This window comes from Colobus angolensis, unplaced genomic scaffold (assembly GCF_000951035.1).
Source record: "Colobus angolensis palliatus isolate OR3802 unplaced genomic scaffold, Cang.pa_1.0 Scaffold34, whole genome shotgun sequence".
Classification (NCBI taxonomy): Eukaryota; Metazoa; Chordata; class Mammalia; order Primates; family Cercopithecidae; genus Colobus; species Colobus angolensis.
The window spans coordinates 3,526,539-3,541,437 of NW_012116710.1; the positions used below are offsets into that span (position 1 = coordinate 3,526,539).

At 42.6% G+C, this 14,899-nt stretch overlaps 1 protein-coding gene across 6 annotated transcripts in view; it reads left to right on the plus strand.

Moving 5' to 3' along the window:
• TSEN2 (TSEN2 tRNA splicing endonuclease subunit) overlaps nt 1-14,899 on the plus strand; it is a 48,958-nt gene that overhangs the window by 16,814 nt on the left and 17,245 nt on the right. For 3 of the 6 annotated variants that reach the window (XM_011952325.1, XM_011952328.1, XM_011952327.1), the window contains 2 exons: nt 882-1,404; nt 2,770-2,847. In XM_011952325.1, the coding sequence (XP_011807715.1) occupies nt 882-1,404; nt 2,770-2,847 (601 nt within the window). The remainder of the gene's footprint in view (nt 1-881; nt 1,405-2,769; nt 2,848-14,899) is intronic. The other 3 variants (XM_011952329.1, XM_011952331.1, XM_011952330.1) reach the window with 2 other exon arrangements.

Genomic DNA, 14,899 nt, shown 5'->3' on the forward strand with positions numbered 1-14,899 from the left:
AAATTAGCTGGGCATGGTGGCACAAGCCTGTCATCCCAGCTACTGGGGAAGCTGAGGCAGGAGAATCACTTGAACCCGGACTGGGGAAGCTGAGGCAGGAGAATCACTTGAACCCGGGAGGCAGAGGTTGCAGTGAGCCGAAATCGTGCCACTGCACTCCAGCCTGTGTGACAGAGTGAGACTCCATCTCAAACAATAGTAATAATAATACAAAAAAATCCTGATAAAAGATGGCCTTTTTTTTTTTTTTTTTGCTTATTTATCTAAATCACTTAATCTACCAGTTTTAAATTAGATAAATTTTCATGGTTTGTTAAACTGGGTTTTTTTTTTAAATAAAGCAAATAAAATGAAACTATATTATAAAAGCAAAGAAACAAGAAGTAGCATATGCTTGTTGCAGAACACTTAGAAAATACAGAGACCAGATGCAGTGGCTCACACCTGTAATCCCAGCACTTTGGGAGGCTGAGGTGGGCGGATCACAAGGTCAGGAGATAGAGACCTTCCTGGCTAACATAGCGAAACCCTGTCTCTACTAAAAATACAAAAATTAGCCAGGTGTGCTGGCGGGTGCCTGTAGTCCCAGCTACTTGGGAGGCTGAGGCACAAGAATCACTTGAACCCAGTAGGTGGAGGTTGCAGTGAACCGAGATCGTGCCACTGCACTCCAGCCTGGCAACAGAGCCAGACTCTGTCTCAAAAAAAAAAAAAAAGAAAATGCTGAAAAGTATAAAAAAGAAAAATATTTATTTATAATGTACCATTCACAAATAATGCTGTAAACATTTTGGTGTGTCACCTTCCAGTCTTTTTTATGTGCTTTGTTTTTTCGATTTTGAAATTTGAGTGCTGTTTCCAACAGTATTTCTGTCTTGCAGGTATCAGCATAGTGTTGAGTGGGCAGCAGAACTGATGCGTAGACAGGGGCAGGATGAGAGTACAGTGTGCAGAATCCTCAAGGATTACACGAAACCGCTTGAGCATCCTCCTGTGAAAAGGAACGAAGAGGCTCAAGTGTATGACGAGCTTAACTCTGGAATGGTTTCTAACATGGAAGGCACAACAGGGGGAGAGAGACCTTCTGTGGTAAACGGGGACTCTGGAAAGTCAGGTGGTATGGGTGATCCCAGTGAGCCATTTGGCTGCCTGCAAGAGGGCTCTGGGTGCAACCCAACAACAGACAGCTTTGAGAAAAGTGTGAGAAAGGACGCTGCACCTCTGCCCCAAGTCTGTTGCTGCAAACAAGATGCTGTCATCCTCCAGTGTGGCCCTCACCATGAGGACGGCAGCCAGCACGTCGGCCTCCTGCATGCTGGGGACAGAGGGCCTGACCATGAGTACGTGCTCGTCGAGGAAGCAGAGTGTGCCATGAGCGAGAGGGAGGATGCCCCAAATGAGGAAGTAAGTAGGAGAAAGTAAATTGCTTCTTCCAAAGCCATCTGTTCCTGGAGATGTTGGCTAATAGGGATGTCTTTTGCCTGCAGCTGCTAGTTGGCCTATTGTAAGGTCCGAGGGAAGCAGCAGGCTCTGGGCCACAGCAGCTGTGAGGGCCATTTCAACTAAAACACTAAAGTTGGTGAATAACTTTTAAAAAATTTATAAAATTAAGGCAGGGCCAATGGTGTTCTCTCCTTCATTTGAGAGAAAACAAAATGCGGTGATAATTACACCTGATCTTGAGTACAGCTGAGCGAGAAGGGCTCACGTGTGGAAGTCAGCCATCACGAGAAAAGCCTAGGGAGGCTGGGTAAGAGCTATGTCATTAGGGGACTTGCTGTCAGAGTTACCCTAGAGCTATCTGGAATCGCTAAAAATTAGAAACAATCTAATGGCTAAATGGGATATGAGATACCAATTCAAAGCAATATCATGTAGACTTAAAATGAGGTTTATGAAGTCATAGTAAGAGCATAGGAGCCAGGCACAGTGGCTCACACCACTTTGGGAGGACGAGGCAGGAGGATCACTTGAGGCCAGGAGTTCAAGACCAGCCAGGGCAATATAGCAAGACCTCATTTCTACTAAAAAAAAAAAAAAAAAAAAAAAAAATGCTGGGTGTGGTGGTATATACCAGTGCCAGCTACTCGAGAGGCTAAGGTGGGAGGATTGCTTGATCCTGGGAGATCAAGGCTGGGCAACAGAGTGAGACCCTGTCTCAAAAAAAAAAAAAAAAACATAGGCACATGCTTATTAGGTACAATTAGGTGAAAAAAGCAACAGGTAAAATAAAATTCACCAGCAAAATGATTACAACTGCAGGAAAAATTCACAGGGGAAAAAGGAAATAAGCCAGAATCTTCATAGTGAAAAGATTAAAACTTCCTTTTCCACACAAGTAATAAAAAAGCATTTCTTGGCCAAGCATGGTGCCTCACACCTATAATCAACGCTTTGGGAGGCTGAAGCGGGGGGGTTGCTTGAGGCCAGGAGTTCAAGACCAGCCTGGGCAACTCTCTCTACAAAAAATTAGCCAGGCATGGTGGCACACACCTGTAGTCCCAGCTACTGGGAAGGCTGAGGTAGGAGAATTGCTTGAGTCTAGGAATTTGAGGCAGCAGTGAGCTATGATCATACCACTGCACTCCAGCCTGGGCAATAGAGCAAGAGTCTGTCTCAAATTTTTGTTGTAATCATTTCTTTATAATATTAGCACAATAGAATGTGAATCCTGGGAATTTACAAGAAAAATGTTCATTTTAAAATACGTTCTCTATGACATGTAGTGCTTCCATTTGTTCTGTATATATTGTATTTCTTTCTCTTTAGTTGGTGCAAAGAAACAGATTAATATGCAGAAGAAATCCATATAGGATCTTTGAGTATTTGCAACTCAGCCTAGAAGAGGTATGTTTTCAACATGTTATCATTTCAGCTATTGGTCTTTGGGCCTGAACTACACTATATGTGAACCTACCTCACAGTGTAGTTCTGTACGTAATTCAGTTATTGAATATTGTAAGTCAGTATTGAAATCATTATGTGTAGCTCCCAAGTAGACCTGCCCAAATTTCACTCCTCAGCCTTTATTGCATCAGTTCTAAGATATGTGTTTGCAGTCATTCCACAGAAGATTCGAGGTGTTTTTCTGAGTACTACTTTTCTTGTTAAGATTTTAGATTGCTAGGCCGGGTACGATGGCTCACACCTGTAATCCCAGCAATTTGGGAGGCCGAGGCAGGCAGATCACCTGAGATCAGGAGCTCGAGACCAGCCTGGCCAGCATGGTAAAAACCCTATCTCTACCAAAAATACAAAAATTAGCCAGACGTGGTGGCTCATGCTTGTAATCCTAACTATTCAGGAGACTGAGGCAGGAGAATTGCTTGAACCTGGGAGGCGGAGGTTGCAGTGAGCCAAGATTGCGCCATTGCACTCCAGCCTGGGTGACAGGGTGAAACTCTGTCTCAAAAAAAAAAAAAAAGATTATATATTGATGGCTAGGTGTGATGGCTCATGCCTGTAGTCCAGCCACTTGCGTGTGGGAGGATTGCTTGAGCCCAGGAGGTCGCATCTGCAGTGAGCCATGATTGCATTACTGCGCTCCAGCTTGGGTGACAGAGTGAGACTGTATGTCAAACAAAAAAAAGAATAAAAAGATTTCAGATTGTTAACAGATGCTGACTGGTGATGGGGTAAGGGGGTGGAAAGAAGAAAAAAATGGATTTCGGATTGGCTGAATATTTTGTTACTAATTTTTACTAGCTTTTTGAAAAATACTATAATTCATATACCATATAATTTATCCACTTAAAGAGTACAAGTCACTATTGTTTGGTATGTTCATGGAGTCTCAACTTTTCATATACTGTGCTACATGATTCAGATCATGTAGTGACTGCTAATTAAGGGAATGGATTTATTTCCTTCTGCAGGATCCCTCTACTTAATGCAGTAGCTACATTCTTGAAAGTTAGCTTGGGCCTGGTGCCATGACTCACACCTGTAATCCCAGCACTCTGGAAGGCCAAGGCAGGCAGATAGCTTGAGGCCAGGAGTTTGAGGCCAGCCTAAGCAACATGGCAAAACCCCATCTCTACAGAAAATGTAAAAATTAGCCAGGTGTGGCAGTACAGCCCTGTAGTCTCAACTCCTTGGGTGGCTGAGGTGGGAGGGTTGCTTGAGTCTGGGAGGTCAAGGCTTTAATGAACCGAGATCACGCCACTGCATGAGCGAGACCCTGTTTCAAAAAAAAAAATTTAAAAAGTGGCTAAAAGTGGCCTTCCATAAACTGTATCATATTGTCCTGGTTATCTGGAGTTCCTCTAACCTGTGGTCACTTTATGCTCAGTCCCTCTTTTCTTGCTTATGTTGATAGTGCACACAGAAATGTCCTTTCTGCCTTTGAAGATAGCACCCCTGGGGCTCCCCTCTCCTCCAGGAGCTCTGTGATGGCTTTCTTTGATAGTTTCTGCAGTGTCCAGTGTGGTTCTTGGCATACAGGTAGGTCCCAGGAAGTGCTATGGAACACATCCATGTTGGTAATTTTATAGCTGAGACCACAGGAAAGTAATGTGGGGGCCGGGTGTGCTGGCTCACACCTGTAATCCCAGCACTTTGGGAGGCCAAGGAGGGCAGATCACGAGGTCAGGAGATTGAGACCATCCTGGCTTACATGGTGAAACCCCGTCTCTACTAAAAATACAAAAATTAGCCGGTTATGGTGGCACACGCCTATAATCCCAGCTACTCAGGAGACTGAAGCAGAAGAATCGCTTGAACCTGGGAGGCGGAGGTTGCAGTGAGCCGAGATTGCACCACTGCACTCCAGCCTAGGCAACAGAGTGAGACTCTTGTCTCAAAAACTAAATTAAATTAAATTAAATTAAAATGCAATTCAAAATTCCTTTTCTTGGTTGCACCAGCCACGTTTCAAACACTGAACAGCCACATGTGGCCACTGGCTACTGTATTGAACAACACATGCGTAGGCGTTCCCAGCTTCGTGAAGATCTTTACTAGACAGCCCGTGTGTACCCGTTCTTTAGATGTTTGGCCTCTCAGAGCCTCAGATTTCTTGTCTGTAAAGTGGGAGCTGTGTAACATCTTGTTCATAGGATGTTCTGGAAATTAAATAATACATGTAATTGGGTCAGAACATTACCTGATAATATAGTAGATGCTCAATAAATGTTAGTGCCTGCTATTTTTGTCATTATAAAGTTACTTGTAAAAGCTGATTAGCAGCTAGTTGGAACCTTATTTTTTACAATCACGAAAATGTCCACTGGATACATACTACGTGCCAGGCATTGGGCTAAGGGCTACCAATACTGAAATAAGTAGAACGTGACTTCCGTCTTAAAGATAGCCCAGAAATATTACAGTTCAGTGTGATAAGCATAGTGTGGCATATGGATCTTGTCAGTATTGCTCTTCCTGTTTCCTTGGGCCTAATGCCTGACATCTATTAGGTGCGTAGTAATTATTTGTTAAATGAATTAACGTACAAGATAGGGAATTTGCACAGAAGCTGGTGGAGACCATCCAGCAGGGCTGAGGTGGAAAGCCTTTGTAGTCATGATAGCTGAGGATAGTAAAGGATAGATGGGGCTTGCCTCATGGACACAGGGTAGCAAAGGCTCTTCCAGATAGCTCAGCCAAAAAGAACACCAGATGGGGGAGGGTGTGTCCGTGAGTCAGGGTCTAGCCTGGTCCTGGGGCAACAGGACACTGCAGGGGGTTCTGTAGGGGAGTGGAGTGCCTAGAGCTAGCATCAGTATGGAGGGTGGGCTGGAGGCCTGGCCTGGGAGGTGGCAGCTGGAGGTGAAGTGTATTTGGTGTCAAATACTGTGAGTTCAGCCGCACTGTTCCGGTTGACCAACCTGCTGTCTTTTATTGACAAGTTTTTTTTTTTTCCCTGAGACAGAGTCTCGCTCTGTCGCCCAGGCTGGAGTGCAGTGGTGCAATCTCGGCTTACTGCAAGCTCCGCCTCCCAGGTTCACACCATTCTCCTGCCTCAGCCTCCTGAGTGGCTGGGACTACAGGCGCCCACCACCACACCCAGCTAATTTTTTTTTTTTTTTTGTATTTGTAGTAGAGACAGGGTTTCACCGTGTTAGCCAGGATGGTCTTAATCTCCTGACCTCACGATCCGCCCTCCTCGGCCTCCCAAAGTGCTGGGATTACAGGCTGTTGACAAATTTTTGAAAGGCTGCTGCTGCCTGCTGCCTCCTCTTCAATACTCCCTGATGAAAGGCAAGAATAATAGGAGATAGGAGATGAGGATACTCTGCCTTCTTAGAAGCTGACTGGCACGTGAGAACTTATCAGAGATGTGTTCCAGAAGTTTTCAGGGAGCATACCGTTAAACCTAGCTCTACTTGTTGTTCTGTTTTGGCAGATTTCTTTTGAATGAATCAACCATGTTTGGGGCACTGCATGTACCCGCTCACTGAATGTCAGTCAGGAGCACAGGCAGAATGGGGTCTCACCCCTGCTGTGGTGATTCCCAACAGCTCTCTTAAGGGACTCAGAGTGGTAATACACAGCTGACTTAGAAGTCTAGTCGGCACTGACATGGGAAGCTTTTGGTCTGCAGCCTACCACAGATGTGGACATGCAGCCCTGTAGGGGTGTTTTCATGCCTTTGCCTTGACTCATTCAGAACAGAGATTTGGAAATTTGCATAGAGTAATTGAAGAGCTATAAACTATATTTACCTTAGTTATTTCTGAGTAGTTATTTCTGAAGATTTCTGTTTCCGTCTTCTGCATCCTTCAGTGGACACGCACACGTGCAAACGCTCAAATGCTTTGCTCTTTAAATTTTTTTTTATATTTTTTAGAGACACGGTTTCTCTCTGTTGCCCAGGCTGGAGTGCAGTGGCACCATCGTGGCTCACTGAAGCCTCATACTCCTGAGCTCAAGGTATCCTACCACCTCAGCTTCCTGAGTAGCTAGAACTATAGGTGCATGCCACCTCACATCTGGCTAATTTTTTAATCAAATGCTTTTTAATTAGCAAGATCCAGTGAAAAGTAGATTGATTTGGGGGACCGAATTTTTTTTTTAATCAAATGAAAGTTGATTTCACTGTAAATTAAAAATAGTTGCATAATGCTGTCATAAAGTTAGGGCCGTCGATTTTTTTTTTTTTTTTTGAGACAGAATCTCGCTCTGTCACCTAAGCTGCAGTGCAGTGGCGTGATCTTGTTATGCCCAGACCGTTTATTTCCCGAAGAAGACCACCAGAGTCCAGAGTCAAAGCCAAGCGGCAAGGATCTTTAATGCAAGTTCGAACTTGGTCCCTCCGTTTCACAACATACAAGAGGGCCTCGAACAATGCGCGCGCTCGCTTTTTATAGCCCGATGAAAATAGGACTTGTAAGGTTACAGAGGAACAGGGAACAAGGGAATTCTTTAGGTTACAGCATTACAATTGGTTAACATATTAAGTTTATACATTTAGCAGTTATCTATTGGTTTCCGTGCTTTTAGTAAAACTACAAATGGCGGCGCCCTTATCAGGGATTTCCCAGGATTTCCCAAGCTGAGATATATGGAGGAATGTATTTGCACTGTGGGCCCAGGAAATTGAGAGATATATGGTGTCTGTATTTGCACTGGGCCGTGTTTGTACTAGGCCCAGGAAATTGAGAGATACATGGTGTCAAGCTGAATGTATTTGCTGGGCCCAGGACTGAGGAATGTGCCTGATTTCTTTCAATCTCAGCACACTGCAACTTCTGCCTCCCGGGTTCAAGTGATCCTCCCACCTCAGCCTCCTGGTAGGTGGAACTACAGGCACACACCATCACACCCAGCTAATTTTTGTATTTGTAGTAGAGATGGGGTTTCGCCATATTGGTCAGGCTGCTCTCGAACTCCTGGCCTCAAGTGATCGGCCCGTCTTGGCCTCCCAAAGTACTGGGATTACAGGCATGAGCCACCACACCCTGCCGGGCAGTCAACTTTTGAAGGTTAAGGAGATTTAACATTTAAATTTCCCAAGTTCCAAAGTAGTTGTGTTTAATTTTACTATCCCTGTGTGTGCTGTTGGGAAACTAATGGGAGGAGATTTAATAGGGGTGGTGCAGACCAGTTCACTCATTCCCAGCAGGATTCCCTCCATGGCAGCACCCCAGTAGGGCCCTGCATTCCAGGTCTAATCCTTTGCTTGAGGGACTAAGAAGTTCGGATTTGTTAGAGCACAGAAAATGGCTTGAGCTCTAGGAGCAGCATTCAGGCTGAGTGTGCTCACAAGAGCCTGGGGAATAAACTAGAGTGTGAGTTTATTAACATTAGCAAAGGCCCCACCACCTGCCTTTCCATATTGGCATATTCTCTTCATGTAGAAAATTCAGGTGCCAAAGGGCAATATAATTGGAAGGCTGCTTGGTGGACACAAAGTCAGCCCGTGAGGAGTGAGCTGGATAATCCAAATGCTTAAGGATGTCAGGCCCACGTGTCCTTCTCCCCAAGGAGGGATAAACTGTTTTTAACTTGATACTGAAGATTCTGAGGTTGTTGTAAGTCTTTCATTTAATTATTTTACTTAATGTGGTAGTATTTATTCTTTTTCTTGAAAAGCCACCATTGAATTGAGGTACATCAAACAAAGAACTGCTAACATCTATACTGGAGGTAGTGTGGTGCATGCATTGGTCTGCCACCGAACCCTTGAGTCGGAGTCCCATCCTGTGTGCAGTGTGAAGACCTTGCCACCGTCAGCAGACTCCCCATTTGCTGAGTTTCCTCACTCACTCTGTGTCACATTCTTTAACTGTGTTGATACCATTCAGTTGTGGCTCTGAGTTTGCCGATGCATGTCGATTTCTTAGTCTAACTCTGGTTTTGGAGGCTACCTTACTGGTACTTTTGTGTATTGTTCGTATATAGTTATAAAGCTTTTAAAGTGCATGAGAAAATTTATCTTATTTAGAAAACAAAGAAAGTGGTCCCCACACAGAAGGACTAGGTGGGAATGCTTGGAAACAAAGGGACACGCCAGCATCGGGCGACAGCTCTCCATGTGCCTGACAGCAGCAGTCTCAGTTGGGTCTCGTTTACGCATCTTCTTGTGCCTGGCTCTACCATTTTGTACCTCACCCGTTTTTTCCACATTTCTTTTTCCCCTTCTTAGTGTCCATAATATGGATTCCAAGTATCAGAATCCAGTGATTAGAATGTCTAAGATTCTTCCCTAGAATTTTGCAGTTATTTTTTACTGCTATGTTGTTTGACTAGTCTCCCTCCCCTGCAATAGGTCAGTGACTTTCCTTCTGTCTAAACTTCTGAAAATTTTCCAGAGACTTCAACTGTGAGATAGTTTGGGTCTTTTTAGCAAGAATATATACTTACAGCAGAGCCTTTTGATTAAGGTTTGAAAAACTCTTCTAATTTTTCTCTGTAAACATATTTATATTCTGCTTATATACCCAGACACACAGGAAACTTCGGGTGAACTGCTTTGAGGATCAGGTTTTGTTTAAAAGCCTTTGTGTGCTGGCGGGCAGGAGAGAGAAGAACTGCAGTTTTGCTCTTTGTTTGATTGATCCTTGTTTTAAACCTACAGCACCCAGTATTCCCAGGCAGTCTCCCCTCCAAGTACTAACCAGGCCCAACGCTGCTTAGCTTCTGAGATCAGACAAGATCAGGCACGTTCAGAGTAGCATGGCTGTAGGCCTTATTAATTTTTAAAGTTCACTTGGAATCATTAGAGTAGCCAAGAAAAAGAAAAAAAAAAGGAGATCTTACTGCAGCTGTTAATAAAGCATAAAGTAACAATATAGTCTTGGTATAGGAAAGGAAAGATTGGGCCACAGTCTACAAATAGACCCATTTATAGATGGGATTTTAGGGTACAATAAAAATAACACTTCATATTAGTGAAGAAAAGATTCATGGTGTTGGGACAGCTGATTAGCCATTTGGAAAAGACAAAGCTAAAATCCCATCTCCTAACATACACCAAAATAAATTTCAAGTCAATTAAAGATATAAAGGGAAATTTAAAATAGAAAGCAAGGATAATTATTTATGCTTTTTTTTTTTTTTTTTTTTTTTTTTTAAAGACAGGGGCTCTCTCTGTCACCTAAGCTGCAGTGCAGTGGTACAGTATCGGCTCACTGCAGCCTCAGTCTCCTGAGCCCAAGCAGTCCTGTCATCTCAGCTTCCCGAGTAGTTGGGACCACAGGCACACGCCACCACGCCCAGCTAATTTTTGTATTTTTGGTAAAGATGGGGTTTCGCTGTGTTGCCCAGGCTGGTTTCGAACTCCAGGGCTCAAGTGATCCACCAGCCTCGGCCTCCCAAAGTGCTGGGATTACAGGTGTGAGCCACCCTGCCTGCGTTTTATGTATTTTTGAGATATGGATAAGTTCTTCTAAGAGGCCATAATATATAGATTTCATTACCTAGAGATTTAAAACTCTATGTTAAAGACAAAGGCAAAATTACAGGCAAAAGATGAAATGGGAAAAAAATATTTGCCACATGCAGTATAACACACAATAGACAGTGTTCTTGGCATTCTTCGGTTTCCTCAGCTGTAATGTTCTCCTTCAGAGGAAGATAGTGAGGATTGAATGCAGCGTGATATGTGTGATGTCTCTCTGTCCTGGAAGACACTTAGCAATGTATATTCCTCATTGTGTCCACATCCCTCTCCAAGCTAGCCAACTTCCCTGGGTGGAGTGAAGACATAGCTTTAGTTCACAAAATGGCAGATATTTTTAAATGAATATATTTTCTGTAAATTTAAAATGAACATCAATGCAATGTGTTTTATGGGCAGTTCGGAGAAAGACGTGTGTGTGCTGAGGGAGGGCTAGCACTCACAAGAAAAAACACTTCTTGGAAATTGTGCTTTATTTTTGCTTGAATTGATGTAGCAGCTAATGACATTCAGTGATGTATACACAATGACTAGCACAGTTCCTGGCACATGTACTAGGTGCTCATTTGGTTCCTGCCTTTATTCTCTGCCTGATAGGACATACATACTCTGTCTCTAAATTGTTGATGATGATCACAAAATAGATCTTTTACTTAAATGGTGGAAGTATTACACAGTGACTAGGTCTTTCACACACACAGTGACTAGATCACATTAGTAGAATACACTTTTTTCCTGGTTAGGCACCTACAACTGTATTCACACATGCCAGATGGCATATTCCACATGCAACATCTTCCTTACCTCTGCTTTTAGCCAGTGACATTTTAAACCGTACTTTTTGTGAACTGGACATGGGGATGATTCAGTGTTCACTCTGTGTGAGTATTCATTTCAGGGATAATTAGATTGCCATGCCAGTTAGCTAATGTATTCCATTGTTTTATAGGGATCTGTTATTGAGATCTATTTTTCCATTACAACATTTGAGGGCCCTAACTACATTTAGCAGTATGATGTTAAAAACTATCATTAAACTTATCCTTCCATCTTATTAGTATTGTGAAAGTAAAACTTAATAATGAGATTGCAGGGGATATGATTGTCAACCTCTACAGACCTCTCTAGTCTACTGATAATTTAATTTTAAATAAAACCAACTCAATTGAATTAAGATCCCCTCCATCTGTGATAAGTGCCTAGTCACATTTTGCATAGATTGGTAAAAGCCAGTCACCATTTTTTAAGCAAATAAAAATGAGATATTGGTTTCATTCACTCTTGGGGAAATGTATGCTTGCTGGTAATGAAAACACATCAGTTTTTGAGGAACTTACATTTTAGCAGATATCAGGAAAGAATCTCTTATTAGGCGAGGATGGGATTGAACTTTTTTTTCCAGGCTATGCTATCCAGTTATTAGAAAGGGAAGAAAACTAAGGCCAGCCACGGTGGCTCATGCCTGTAATCTCAGTACTTGGGGAGGCCAAGGCAGGCAGATCACCTGAGGTCAGGAGTTCCAGAAAGGAGGAAAACTAAAATTAATTGAGCTTTTAGGTGCTTTTCATAGCTTATTAAATCTTTGTGTGATTTCTGGGACCTGTTGTGGGGTGGGAGGAAGCAGGAGGGATAGCATTAGGAGATACACCTAATGTAAATGACGAGTTAATGGGTGCAGCACACCAACATGGCACATGTATACATATGTAACAAACCTGCACGTTGTGCGCATATACCCTAGAACGTAAAGTATAATTTAAAAAATAAATTAAAAAATTTTGTGTGATTTGATCTTATTAAATATTTAGCTAAAAAAAAAAATGTTTAGCTAAGAAAGGATTATGATCCCCATTGTATAGATGAGGCATGGAGAATTTAAGTGATACTTCCAAGGCCCTAGCTAACAATGACGATTTGAACTCAGGTCTGACAGATCTCAAACTTCATTCTTTGTGTTACACTATTCTGAACGAAGAAGTGCAAATTGTGTTGCAACAACTTTATCTTTTCCATTGCACCTTTTGGCCTGTAGTCCATCTGAAAAACAGCAGTATTCTGTATTAATAAGTAGTGAGTGATGGAAAGAGAAAAGGTCAAAATAAAATTGTGGGCCACTTGGCAGGGCTACCAACAGCAGTGAAAGAAGTGGAACACGATGTTCACACTGAGAAGAGATGAGCTGAGTGAGGTGCAGAGACCTGCTGTAGGGTGGCTCTGGCTGTTGGGGCCTAAGCCAAGGGCAGGATTGGGGACCTGTCTTTTTTGTCTTTCAGCACAAGCATTGAACACCCAACATGTGCTAGACCCCCTTCTAGGCCAAGGGAACAGCAGGCAGTTTCTGTTCTGCCAGAGTTTACGTTCTAGTCTGAGGAACACATGTAAGAGAACGATTTTCAGACAAAAGTAAGTGCTCTGGAGATGATCAGGATGTGGGTTACTTAGACTTGGTGGCCAAGGAAGACCTCTCCGAGAAGTGACCTTTGAGTCTGGAGCAGAACATACCAGATAGCAGGAGTAGCGATTACAGAGGCAAAGGCCTGAATGAGCTTAGTGTCTTCAGGAGACAGAAGTGCAACCAGGACGTCTGGAAAGAGCAGTGGTAAGATCGTGCAGGGACCTGGAGCTGGTGGCAAGCAGTTTGGACTTTATTCTAAGGGCAGTGAAATCTCTTTGGAGGGTTTTAATTAGGGGAACGACATGATCTTCATGTGCCAAGAAGATGAATCTGGATGCTGTGGAGAGTGGACTGTAGAGGGCTCAGAACAGGGAGGGTGTCAGAGGAGGCAGGAAGGAGCCACCCACAGGCTGGGACCAGGAAGGCGATAGGAAAAAGTGGAATAGAAGGTGACCACCTTCGTCTCCAGAAATGCTCTAGATTTGGATTTGGGTAAAACTAAAGTAGTGGTTCCTCATATTTGTCAGTGTTTATCAAATTATAAATTAAAACAAAAATGTTGAGTATCTGTTTAACACATTTAAAAATAATAGTGATGTCTTCAACAGCACATATACTAAAATTGGAACAATGCAGAGATTAGTATGACCCCTGCCCATGGATGACACAAGTTTGTGAAGCCTTCCATATTAAAAACAACAACAACAACAAAAACCCATACCTTGACATAAATAATTTAAGCTTTTTATGAAAAATAACTATATTTTCCAAAACAAAAAATTTAGTGAGAAGAGGCCTCGTTTTTCATTTTTGCAAGTCGCTTTAAGGTCTGATTTCCTTAAAGTCATCTAGATTCTTGCATCTGTTTCTGGCTCCAATCTTGGACCATCACACGTCTCATAGTCACTGGAGAGAGCACAAATGAGGCAGATAGCACCACGTTATTATTATGAAGTGGTTTTGACCTTGAGACCTCCTGCAAGGGTCTTGGGGATCCCAAGATCCCCAGACCACCCTTTGAGAACTGCTCCTGTGAAGACAGATGTCATCAGATAGCCAGGCAGAGAATGACAAGGTATTCACTGCTTGGAAGTCCTTCCACCCATATTACTTGTGCTGTCTTTTATTCTGTGTGTGCTGGATTAGGGGTGGGATGGAAGGACAGCGAGGAAACAAGCTGAATGAGCAGTTTGTCAGTGCCTTGTTGCTGCACACAAACCTCAAGGCTCATGACAGGGAGGGAATTATGTTTCTGCTCCCACACTGCACAAGAGGACCCCTCCTTGTCTGTGTCTGCTGGAAGCAGCAGTGAGAGCCGAAGCAGAATATTTGATGTTTGGTTATAAATCTCATTTTTCACCTTCATATTTAAAAAGAAATGTAACCCCATTTTACCACTGGCTACCATTTGGTTACTACCTGCTATGCACGAATCTCATGGGAGTCCCTTCAGTGGTATAAGTGGTATCCAAGTGCCCTGGATAGGCAAAGCCTACAACACATGTCTTTTTGGGTGGTGTCAGTTGTTTGGCAGTGTATTATTTTAACAGAAAGCCATTTTCATTTCCATTTAAATGTGATTGTATTCAACTGGAGCCAATTTTCTTTGCCATTCCTGCAGCCTTCCCCCCACACAGTAAAAATATGTCATTATATGAGGTCAGTGCAAACATAGGGTTCTAGAAAATCATTTCACCAAAGATGACTGGGAAACTAGTATTTTGTCAGGTAAGCAAAATCAGCACTGCCCCATACTTTTCACACATTTTTTTCTATATATATTTTTCTCAATTTAAATATGGTTATTTAATTGTACTGGGAGAAACTCCAATGAGCAACAGTTTCTATTGCTACAGCTGTTAACGTCATCTTTCAGTTATATAGGTTTTTTAGGGAATAAATATGGAAACATTCATAAAAAATCTTTTTTTAATTGATTTAAACCAGTTTGTAACATTTGTATTTTCTTAGATTTTTTTTTTAAATCTAAGACATTCAAATGAACCATTTATATTAAAAATATGTGACCTTTTTGATGATGACTTAAGAGCATTAATTTGTATTTGAAGTGAAAAGAGATCAGTCTGTAAAATAGTTTCACAAGAATGTGGAACTATTTTTTTTTTTTTTTTTTTTGAGGCGGAGTCTCGCTCTGTCGCCTGGAC